Consider the following 12,699-nt stretch of genomic DNA (forward strand, 5'->3'; position numbering starts at 1 on the left):
TCTACTTCCAAAGTGAATCTCTGGACTTGGTTTGAATTGTGTTCAAAAGCAATTCATATTACAGAGAAGCCCAGATTCTGAGACTGCGTCTGAACCTGGGAAGGATGTACTGTATGGTCTTTTTTCTTATTATCATCTCTTAAGTACTAATATGTATTTATATAGTTTCTACATTTCTCTAGAAAGACATTGAATCAAAAAAACATTTATACAAAGAAGTCCCTTTTAAGATTTTATATTATCCACCATGAGGGATGTCAATTATTGTTTTTACTTGCCTGTCTCCTACAGAAAACAACAACAACAACAACAACAAACCAGATCAGAGAACATAATGTCCTCCTACAAAAAAAACAGATTAGAAAATTATTTTCATAATTTCTCCTACAGGAAAAAAACAGATTATAGACAGACAGAAAAACATAGCTCTGGTTTGTTTGTTCCAAGAACAAGCAAGCATGGTTCATGTGGAGACCTCTTCCTAAGAAGGACTCCCTCTTTCTAAGGGTATATAAGATTTCTTTGCTCACTGGTTACAGGGTATGTCAGTTTCATTAGCATGCTACAAATCAACCTAAAGCAAATGTAAATTAGTTAATACAAATCAGTTTAACAGTTCAACTTAAGCAGATGCTATGATTAGATTATTTGGAAACCAGAAGGGTTTTATCTAAGACAAGACTGCCTAGCTAGTTGATAAGGGAGAACAGTAAGATCTATTTCTCTCTTGGGGAAGGAAGATAGTGAATGGGGATTTCAAAAGGGCATTATGATTTGTTTACTCTCTTGGGGAAAGAAAGTTAGTAAGTAGTTAGTCTGAAGTTTAGTCAAAGGGCATTTTGCTCCTATTAATTCCAGGGTTTCATAAAATACTTCTGAAATAAGCAGCTTCCATCAAATCCAGGTGGTCCATTACATCTTATTAACAGGGGAAAACTTTTCTCTTTTTAAAATTGGGTATATTTGTTTCTGAGATTTCTGTCAGTTCTGTGTATGCTTTTGAGCAAACACTTAAGTACCAGAGATCCTTTCTGCCAGAAGACATCCAAATCTAGTTCAATTATTGCTCTGTGTGACCAGGAATCTGGAAGTGGGGCAGAAAGAGATTTTTCTCTTCTGCAACTATGAAAGGTATATTCATAAACCACCATAAAATCTCAGAGCTAAAGGATGCTAAGAGATCATTTAGTATAAGCCCTACTTGAAGCAAAACCCAATCTATAAATTACCCTAAAAATGGTCTTTCAGTTTTGCTTGAGTTTTTGTTTGTTTTTGACTATTGTAAGTGTAGGAAGTGTCCATAAATTCCTTAGTGTGCTATGTAGAATAATCTAATAATTAAGGGTATTCTGTATAAATTGGGTTCCTTTGTGCTGAAGAAAGTTAATATGAATGGAAATTTATGTTCTTTTAGCATTTTAGTACTTTTTGTTTCTATTATTTCCTAGATCTTTATTGTGCCTAACAGTAATATTTTCTTTGAATTGTTAATGATCATTTTAAGACTAGTTAATGTAATATCATGCATATCTTATGGAGATTGTTTAAATGACAAGCTTAATTTGATTGATTCGTTTTCTGTTTTAGTTACAGAGGCTATGATTGTCGGAGTAATCTGTTTTATACTCAGATTGGTGAAATTGTGTACCATGTTGCAGCTGTGGGTGTAATTTATAATCGACAACAGAATACGCAACGATTTATCCGGGGTCATGATGATGACATTCTGTGTCTGGCAATTCATCCCTTAAAAGACTATGTGGCAACAGGCCAGGTAGGTTAGGTATTTTAGGAGTTCTGCATATGTGTGAGACAAATACGTTAATTCATTCATTTTTAGACTTTTTTGTATTTTGTAATTTCTACATTTAGAAATGTACAAATGTAAATATGAAGAATTGAGAGGGCTTTTCAAAATGGGATTTTAAAAAATGTAATGGATTTCAGAACAGAAACAAACTCCATGTTTTCTATTTTGATTTCTAAAAGCCATTTAAAAAATTTAATTTTGTATTCATTTTGAACTTAAATACAAAGACACAAAAGAACATTTCCATGTATGCAGCAGAACATAAAAGAAAATTCAATACAAAAACGTTAATTTCCATTTCACAGTTTACTTAAAAAAAAACCTATGTTTTTAATACTACTCACTCTTCAAAACTATCTTGTGCTTCTAAGTTTTTTTTGTTCTCTGTTTGTGCACTTTCTATTTTTTTTTTTTCCTTCCCCACTGTGAGGAAAACGACTCCTGCGCATAATTCTCTGGAACTCAGAGGCGATGATGTGTCAAAGGCTCATTTATTGTCATTCTCACAAGAATGGGCAACCCAGTGTGCAGCTGGTGGGTGCAAAGAATGGAGGCTCACGCCCAATTTAAACCCTAGTCCCCTAATGTGAATGGACCCTCCCCTTTTTCATCATTGGTCTGATTACTCAAGGGTTACAATCTGCATGCAAAAGCTAGCCTAACCAGAACACAGTATTCCTAACCTTTAATTTCCATAATTATTCTTTGAGTTCTTAGCCAATGGGGGAGGTGTGGACACAGGAGCATTTCTTCTATCTTCCCTTACATGGACACAGCCCTGGAGCCAACCTAATTGAGACCAGCTCAGAGCTCCTTGAACCATGTGTTCTTGTTTGCTGGAGGGGAAGGAGACCTTTTTCCTCAAAAAGGTCTGGAAGAGTGTAATTTGAATGGTGACTATTATATTCTTATTGAAAGGAGACCATTCCCCATTTCCTCACACCCACCCTGTTCTAGAGAAGGCTATCATTATACATAAGTGTGTGTGTGTGTGTGTATGTAAAATCATATTATACATACTTCTATTTATCATTTCTTTCTCTGATGGTGGATAGCATCTTCCTTCATAGATCTGCTGTAGTTGATTTGAGTGTTCATGATACTCAAAAATGAATTAATCATTCAAAATTGTTCTTATGACAATATTTCTATTACTGTATACTCTTTGTTCTGCTCATTTCACTTTTCATTATTTCATGCAAGTCTTTTCATGTTTTTCTAAGATCAACCAGTTCTTCAATTCTTATAGCAGTCACATACTACAACTTGTTTAGCCAGTCCCCAATTGAAGGGCACCCCCTCAATTTCTAGTATTTTGCCACTAACGAGAGCTGCTATAAATATTTTGGAACATATAAGTTCTTTTTCCTTTTCCCTTGTTTCCCTTTTTCCTGTTTCCGCCCCTCGAGTAGTGGTATTCTGGGTCAAAAAGTATACACAGTTTTATAACTCTTTGGGCATATTTCCAGATTGCTCTTCAGCATGGTTTGATCAGTTAGTTCACTGTTCTACCAAAAGTGAATTAGTGTCCCAATTTTTCCACATCCCCTCTAACATTTCCCTTTTTATCATTTTAGGCCAATCTGATAGGTATAAAATAACATCACAAAATTATTTTAATTTGCATTTTTTAATCCAAAAGTGATTTAGAGCATTTTTCATATGGACACAAAAGAGGCCTTTTAAGCTAAAGCTTTTCTTAGGTTTCAGTTTGCCTGAGGCAATACCCATTCAAGTGATTAGGGTTAGGTAAGAAAGGAGGCAAGGAAAGGCCTCTTTTATCTAGTCAAAAGAAAATACAATTTCTATATAGTATTGATCCCACAAAGTTCTTATCCAAAAGTGGTATTGATGTTGACTAAGTCTTACCCCTGTTCTGGGTCTTGGCCCCTTGTTCCTCAGGGCATTGATATTAGGCTGGCTGGTTCCCTTGCAAACCTGGCATGGATTTAACTCTCAGAATTCGGAATGTCAGGTGGTTTGCTCCACTGATCCTTTAGATACCCAGGAAGTTGTAACCTCTAGCTTATCTCCTTCACATAAAATAAAAAAACAAATACTGAGGATATAGTCCACATGATGGCTTCACATGGAGAGAGGTCAAGACCTTTCTTCTTTGGCTTGGTTTTTTATTCTCTTACTAGTGTGCCAACAGTAGGAAGAAGTCAGTTGCTACTCCACTCCTCTCTGCCTTGGATCTGTGAACTAGAACTGAATAGTGGACAACAGAGCTACCAGATGACACCTGTTCTGTAGCCTGTACTTTTTTTAAGGGTTCCTCTGAGATCTCTTTCTGCTTCAGTGTTTCTCCACCTGATGGATGACCTTTTTTCAGTCCCTCTATACTGGGATGTTCATTGGCAGACTTTGTTCCCACTGTCTAAAGGCCCTATCTCCCTAAGCCACCCTGGGCTAGAAATATTACTCAACATAACTTTTTCTTGGCTTTTTCTGATCAGAACTCAGTCTGGTGCATTTTCTAGATCTTTGTGGAGGAGATATGGTGGAAAGCTTGACTGTACTGCTACATCCCTCTGTCTTGACTCCACCCTAAATTACTTTCCAGAATGGTTGAACCAATTTGCAGTTCTACCAGCACTGACTAACTTTCTCCATATTTCCAATACTGAATACTGCAATGTTTCATGACTTTGTAGATTCTTCTTATGCAAGAAGCCTGCTAATATTCTCTCTGTAGTTCTGAGTTTTGTGTATGTGCTACTGAAGCAAATACAGGGCAAATACATGCTTACCAGCCCTTATTAGGTATCCATGGCCTGGAAGCTCTTATTCCTATTTTTTAATCACTGCTCTGGAAGCCCTACTTTTCTCTGCTAAAACCTTTGCCTTTGTTCAGCAGCAATGATTAAAAACAGCATTTTTGTACCTAAGGACTTTAATTCATTGTTCAGTTTTTCACAATTAACATGGCTCTTTAGATTCCTGGCAGCATAATTTACGTTTGTGTGGATTACTAGAAGTTGCAAGTAGTCATCTTATTTCTTTGGAAAATTGGCTTTTAAAAATCTTTTCCTTAGTTACAAGTATTGAGTAGTTCTTTCTTTCCTTTTCGTTGTCATCTATCTATCCTCCAATCATCTAGCATAGTGTTCTATCTCTTCATGTCTTTTTTTCTTCTTTGTTTTTATATTGAAACCAGTATTATGTTTTCTTTTCTTTTTTTCTTAGTAGTATTTTATTTTAGTTTCCAATTACATGTAAAGATTGTTTTCAGCATTCATTTTTGTAAGATTTTGAGATCCAAATTTTCACCCTACCCCCTCCCCAAGACGGCAATCAATAAAAGATATGTTTTTAATATATATACAATTATGGGTTATATATTTTCCATATTAGTCATGTTGTAAAAGAAGAGTCAGAACAAAAGAGAAAAAATCACAAGAAAGAAAAAAATAACAACAACAAATAAAGTGAAAATAGTATACTTTGATCTGCATTGACACTCCATAGTTCTGTTTCTGGATGTGGAGAGCATTTTCCATCATAAGTCTTTTGGAATTGCCATGGATCATTGTATTGCTTGCTTTTCTTCCTTTTTTTCTTTCTTTCTTCCTTCTTTTTTTTTCTTCCTTCCTTCCTTTCTTTCTTTCTCTCTCCTCTCTTTTCTCCCTTCCTTCTGGCATAGCCCAGGGTCACACAGTTAAGTGTCAAGTGTCTGAGGCCAGATTTGAACTCAGTTCCTCCTGAAACCAGGGCTAGTGCTTTATATCCACTGCACCACCTAGCTGCCTCTCTCTCTCTCTCTCTCTCTTTTTTTATTTTAAAAAAAGGAATATTTCCTTCTCTCCAATAACCAGGACAGTAGAGAGGAATTCCTTGAGTTCATTTATCTTTTCTTTTAGGAGGGAGATCATACATAACCCATTTAGCTGTAGCAAAAGCATAAATATTCTATATTCTATGTATATCACTGCAGAAGTCTCCTTGTTCTTTATACTTGGTAGAAATGAGATCTTCAGTCTTTCCTCATTCTTACTAGAAGGTGCCTTAAGGAACTGTTTGTTTCTTTAAGCTCTTACTCAATTCTTTCAAGGAAAAACTTTATTCTTTCTTATAAATGGAGAATAGAGATGCATTTCCCTAGTCTTTTCACCTTTCCTCTAGAATTAAGACTAATATCTAATGTGGACACATATAATTATTACTTGATATTGACTGAAACACAAGCATTGTACCCTTTACACAGATCACTCACTATAAAATTTCCCTTACCCCGCAAAAAAAAAAAAAATGGGGCAGCTAGATGGCGCAGTGGTTAAAGCACTGCCCTGGATTCAGGAGTACCTGAGTTCAAAGCCGGCCTCAGACACTTGACACTTACTAGCTGTGTGACCCTGGGCAAGTCACTTAACCCCCATTGCCCCGCAAAAAAAAAAAAAATTTCCCTTACCCTCCATGTTTGCTGTTGGAATGTTCTCTTTAGTCATTTATCATATCTTGCTCTTTATGATAAATGACATTGCAAATGTTTTAGACAGTTTTTCTTCCTCTTCCCTTTTCAACATAAAATATTCTTGATTAGATCTAGGAACTCTTTAGGCAAAAATATGTTTCACTAATTTTCATTATATATACTCTAATCTTGTTAAAAAGGTTATTTGTTGGGGCGGCTAGTAGCGCAGTGGAATAGAGCACGGCCCTGGAGTCAGAGAGTACCTGAGTTCAAATCCGGCCTCAGACACTTAACACTTACTAGCTGTGTGACCCTATGCAAGTCACTTAACCCCAACTGCCTCACTAAAAAAAAAAAAAAAAAAAAAGGTTATTTGTTACAATATCTTAAGTTCTTTCACAGTTCCTCATCGAATGATGTTGCTGTCTCTGTATACAATGTTTTCTTGGTTCTGTTCACTTCTATAATACATCATTTCATACATGTATCTTAAATTCCAATACAGCAATTAAATTTTATTATCTTATGCTGCATATATTTACTTCGCTAAGTCCTACTTGTAAAATTTCTTTTTTTTTTCTCAAAGGATTCAATAAAATTTTACCTTCTCATTAAAACTTTTTTATTTCTCTATTTATAATAATTTTGCCTATTTTTAAATTGTCATTATTCGTTTAATCTATAAAATATATTGGCCTTTGGTAATTATCTCTATTACCTATTTATCCTTAAGTTATGGTACCTTAAATTTTTTAATTTTCATATATGCTTCTTCCATCTTCCTAACTAGATTAATGGTTGCTTTATATCTATAATACCTCTAAGCCTAGTAGAGCCTTTTGTGTAACAAGTTCTCAAGAAATGCTTTTTTGTTGATGACTGTGATGGTGACATGTAGGATAGTCTCAAGAGAAAAAATGGTTTTAGAACTTTCTTTTCAAATTCAGAGCACATACACGAAAAAATGGATTTCTTGAGTCTCATTTCTAATGCACTCATAGTTTAAGGGATAGTCAAGAACAAATTCTATGAATTTAATGTTTTTTTCTTTTTTTCTTCTTTTCTTTTTTTTCTTTTCTTTTCTTTTTTTTTTCTTTTTTTCCTTTTTTTTGGTGAGGCAATTGGGGTTAAGTGACTTGCCCAGGGTCACACAGCTAGTAAGGGTCAAGTGTCTCAGGCCAGATTTGAACTCAGGTTCTCCTGAATCTAGGGCCAATGCTCTATCCACTGTGCCACTTAGCTGCCCCAAATTTAAGATTTTGAGAATTATTTCGAGCAAATTTTAAATTCAAAGAGTCATAGTTACTTTTATGATCTTTTTATTTTAGGTAGGTAGAGGATCCCTCAATACACATATGGGATACAGAGACCACCAAACCATTGTCAATATTAAAGGGCTATTCATCAATATGGTGTTGTGCTGTAGACTTCTCAGGTAAGACTTTTCTACTTTAATGAAAATTATTTTGAAAATTAACAATCTGTTTTCTATTTGGGAGATCTCAGGGTATTCGGAAAAGACTACAGGTTGAATCCTGTGGACCTAAAATTCTACAGAGAATCAAACCTGGGAAAGATAAGAAGCTTCAAGAATGAAATTTGAAGACAGCGAGAAATAATGATTATTAAGGACAAAGAATAGAAGTTGTCTAAAGAGACAGATTTAGGTATCTAGAAAGCTCATCATCTAGCAGGCCTTTAAAAATAGGTATAGAACAGCAGCAAAGGGGAAGTTACAGAGAATAAATATAAAAAATGTGGTATTATCCTATAAAATTTTGTGTCAGGAAAGCTAAGGATGACAAAGGAAATTAAAAAAAAATTCTTAGGGAGGAAAAAAAAACAGTTAAAGGCCAATTTACTATATGGAGCATATAGGACATTGATAACCAAGAATAGAAGGAAAGAAGAACTTCAACTTTTTTTTTCTCTGCCAAGAAGAATTCATAGGACTGGGAAGAAAACAACAAAATCAAGTCACAAGAAGTTGATCTTCAATATAAGTAAGGAGGTATTAAGAGAGTAATCAGCTACCCTCTTGAATTCAAGTGACTAAGTCTAAGTGAACTATATAGTAAGGATATAATGGAATTATATCCTTCAGACATTACATTGAAAGAACTGACATATAAGATGGTTGAGTCACTGTCAGTGACTTTTGAACGATTGTGGGTAATGAGAGAGGTACTATGGGATAGGAGAAGGGTAAATATCTCTTTTTTCAAAAAAGAGAAGAGATTAGAGTTTATTGACTACAGAGTAGTGAATTTTAATTACATTCCTATTATTCTATATGTTATCATTATTTTTTTTAATTTTTTTTTTTTGGTGAGACAATTGGGGTTAAGTGACTTGCCCAGGGTCACACAGCTAGTAAGTGTTAAGTGTCTGAGGCCGGATTTGAACTCGGTTATTCCTGAATCCAGGGCCAGTGCTTTATCCACTGTGCCATCTAGCTGCCCCAAATCTTAGTCATTTTACTTTTTTTTTTTCTTTTCTTTTTCCTTTTTTTTGCGGGGCAATGGGGGTTAAGTGACTTGCCCGGGGTCACACAGCTAGTAAGTGTCAAGTGTCTGAGGCCGGATTTGAACTCAGGTATTCCTGAATCCAGGGCCGGTGCTTTATCCACTGAGCCACCTAGCCGCCCCCTACTTTTTTTTTTTGATGGGACAATGAGGGTTAAGTGACTTGCCCAAGGTCACACAGCTAGTTAAACGTCAAGTGTCTGAGGCCAGATTTGAACTCAGGTCCTCCTGAATCCAAGGCCAGTGCTTTATCCACTCTGCCACCTAGCTGCCCCGCTATATGTTATTATTAAAGGGGTGATTAGTGTATTCCTATCTTAAAAGGAAATGGTGATGAAAGAGAATCATCATAACTTATTTTAAAACAAGTATTGCTATTCCAATCTCATTTCCTTTATCTACAGAATTACTAATTTGGCATATCAGGAAAGTGCTTTTGATATAATTTACCTAGATTTTAGCTATACATCTGACACAATATAATGTACTCTTCTTATTGGAAAGATGGAGAGGTATGGGCTAAATAATAGAACAGTTAGAAAATTTTGGAACTAAATGGATGGCCAGACTCAAAAAGTAGTCACTAATAATTTAATATTGACTTGGAAGACTGTCTCTAGTAAACTGCTGCAAGGATATGTGCTTTGACCAAGTGCTATTTAACAAGAACAACAGACAATAATAATAATAGCTGACATGTATATAATACTTCAAAGTTTGCAAAGTGCTTTACATTTATTAGGGTTAGCTATGTGGTTCAGTAGAAAGATCAGGCTTGGAATCAGGAAGACTCATCTTTATGAGTTCAAATCCAGCCTCAGATACTAACTAGCTGTGTGACCCTGGGCAAGTCATTTAACCCTGTTTGCCTCAGTTTCTTCATCTGTAACATGAGCTTGACAAGGAAATGGTAAACTACTCTGGTGTCTTTTCCAAGAAAACCTCAAATGAGGTCATGAAGAGTCAGATGTGACTGAAACAACCTAACAACATCTGTAACTTTATTATCTTATTTGATCCTCACAACCCTGTGAAGTAGGTGTGTATTATTCCTATTTTACAGATTAGAATACTGAGGCTCATGGAGCTTAAGTAACTTGCTAAGGGAGACATAACGAGTAAATATTTGAGATATTATTTGAACCCAGGACTTCCTGACTCCGAGTCAAGCACTTTAACCAATATACCATGTTGTCTGAAGCACAAGTGACATGCAAATCAAATTTGCAAATAACACAAATCTAGGAGGATAGCTATCACATTCAGTGACAGTCCTTGGGATTCAGAAAGATTGTAATGGTCTAGGAACATTGGATTACTTTTAATGTGTGTGTGTGTGTGTATAAACACACATATGTATCATCCTACATTTAAGTTTTCAAATTGTTGGTACAAATACAAGATATAGGAGAGATGGATAGACTGTAGTTTGTCTAAAAAAAGGATCTAGACTGATTTTAGCACATACATTGATAAGCTAGAGAACACACAGAAGGTTACCAAGGCAGTGAAAGGTGTGTGACATATGAGAGTCAATTAAAGAGAGTAGGGACGTTTACTTTGGAGAATATAAGACTCAGGTGGAAACATAATAGCTGGCTTCAACTATTTCAAAAGCTGTTATGTGGAAGAAAATTTATATTTGTTTTCTTTGGCCCCTGAAGACAGAAATAAACAGTAACTACTGTCAGAGTGCGCCTGATTGTAAAGGGCTTTGTGTTCAGACCATACGAAGATCAGTTGAAGGACCTGGGGAGATGTTTAGCCTAGAGAAGACATAAGGGATCCATGACCATTGTACGTGAAAGAAACAGTTGATCTGTTCAGCTCCAAGGACCAGAATTAGGGGCATTGGGTGCAATTGCAACAGAATAAGTAAAACAAGTGAGGTAGTCAGTTCTCCTTTGATGGAGATCTTAAAGTGAATTCTATATAGAGGACCATTTGCTGAGTATTAGTATAGAGGGCATTCTTGTTCAGGTATGAATTTGACTAAATGGCTTCTGAGTCCCTCCCAACCTGAAATTCTGTAATTTATCTAAATGAAAATTTTACTTTCATTGCACAAAATTTAAACTTTATTTGATTGGTATTATAAGAAGCTGTCTGAGTTCTGTTACCTTATTTGTGAAGATCAAATGACTGGACTTCTTGCCTCATCTTTTCATGTAAGAGGTCAGCTTTTAGTTGTGTAGAAATAATTTGGGTTAATTTAGTAGGTGATGAAGTTTCTTCTCTAAAATTTAAACTCATATTTTTATAAGGAGTTCAGTTTATACCTTACTTTTCTTTTAGAGTAGAAAAGACAGACCAGGAATGGCTAAGAGGGAGTTAATAACCAATATAATATAGGAAGTAGTAAGAGGGCACTTCGTTGCCCTTTATTCATTAAGGTAACTCGACCTAGATGAACTACATCCTAAATGGAATAAATGATTGCTGAGTCTCCGTCAGTAATTTTTGAAGCATTATTGAGAAGGGAAAAGCACTACAGAAGCAGAGTAGGATATATGTCTCAATTTTTTTAAAAAGGGAGGAGTAAATTGTATGTAAGCTTGGTTGCTATTCCCAGCATAATTCTATAATATATAATTTTTAAAATAAATTGTATTCATGTAGAAAAGGAACAAATATGGTCATGCCAAACTAGCCTTATCTCCTTTTTGAACAGTTAGCTGAACTCAGATTTTAGAGATATGCTATAGATATAGTTTCTCTGGATTTTAGCACAGCATTTGATGAAGTATCTCATGTTATTATTATTGAAAATACAGAGAGATATGGGATGGATGATAGTACAGTTATCTATCTAAGTATATCGAAATAGTTTGTTTAAGACTAGAAATTTAATAAATTGTTATACTCAAAGAGTAGTCATGAATGATTCAGTGTTAAGTTGGCATCAGGTCTCCAGCAGAGTAATTCATCATTCTGTGGTTGCCTTATTGACTTTTTTTTAGCATTTTAAAAATCATTGCCTTGCATAAAGGAATAGAGGAATTCTTCTCTAATTTTCAGATAAAACAAAGTTGTGTGGGATAGGTAACAAATGCAATGGATGATACAGTAATGATGGAAAAGAAATAAAAGGCTAAAATATTTGACTGAATCTGAAAAGGGGATAAATATAAGATCTTATAAATGTAAGGTTCAAAAAATTAACTTAACAAGTAATAATTGAGGGAGATATGTTTAGAGAGCAATTTGTCTAAAAAAGATCTGGGAATTTTAGTAGACTATAAGCTCAAAGTAAATTATCTTTCTGACAGGAAAGCCAAAACAAGGAAAGAAACAAACCCTAGTGTGACACTGTCTTAAGAGGTCTAGATAGCTACCACAAATAAAGAGCTAATGGCTCATTCTGCTGTACTCTGCATTAGTCAGACTGCATTTGTGCAGTTCTGCCTGCCACCATTTAGGAAAAATATTGATAAACTGGAGGATATTCAGAGGAGCTGGACAACCGTAGTGGTGATAGACTTTGACTTCATGCCATCTAAGAATAATTTAGAAGAATTGGGTTTATTTACTCTAATGAAGGAGTCTTATGGACAAAATAGTTTTCTTAGCTATTTGAAAGGATGTCATATGGGAAAGGGAGTAGACTTAGAAAAAGTTTCAGTGAAAAGGTAGAAATAGGTAACATATAAAAGTTGCACAGAGGTATCTTTAAGTTCGATATCAGGAAAAACCTTCCTAATAATTAAAACTATCTCAGTGGAATGGCTTGCCTTTGGAGATCTTCACATAGAACAGGGCTTCTTAAACTTTTTCCACTTGTGACCCCTTTACACCCAAGAAATTTTTATGTGACCCTGGGTATAATAAGTATATAAAATAGGTATATAAATCAAACATCTACTGCCAAATTTTTCACGACCCCCACATTTAGTTATACGGTCATGACCAACAGTTTAAGAAGCTTTGACATAGAGGATAGATATCCAGTC

The 12,699-nt window shown here is 35.1% G+C and overlaps 1 protein-coding gene across 1 annotated transcript in view; it reads left to right on the top strand.

Annotated features, from left to right (window-relative positions):
- Positions 1-12,699, top strand: part of EML5 (EMAP like 5) — a 240,776-nt gene that overhangs the window by 88,026 nt on the left and 140,051 nt on the right. Inside the window, 2 exon segments of the mRNA XM_043989871.1 lie at positions 1,588-1,783; positions 7,563-7,659. Coding sequence (XP_043845806.1) covers positions 1,588-1,783; positions 7,563-7,659 — 293 coding nt within the window.

The sequence above is a fragment of the Dromiciops gliroides genome, chromosome 2 (assembly GCF_019393635.1).
Source record: "Dromiciops gliroides isolate mDroGli1 chromosome 2, mDroGli1.pri, whole genome shotgun sequence".
Lineage (NCBI taxonomy): Eukaryota > Metazoa > Chordata > Mammalia > Microbiotheria > Microbiotheriidae > Dromiciops > Dromiciops gliroides.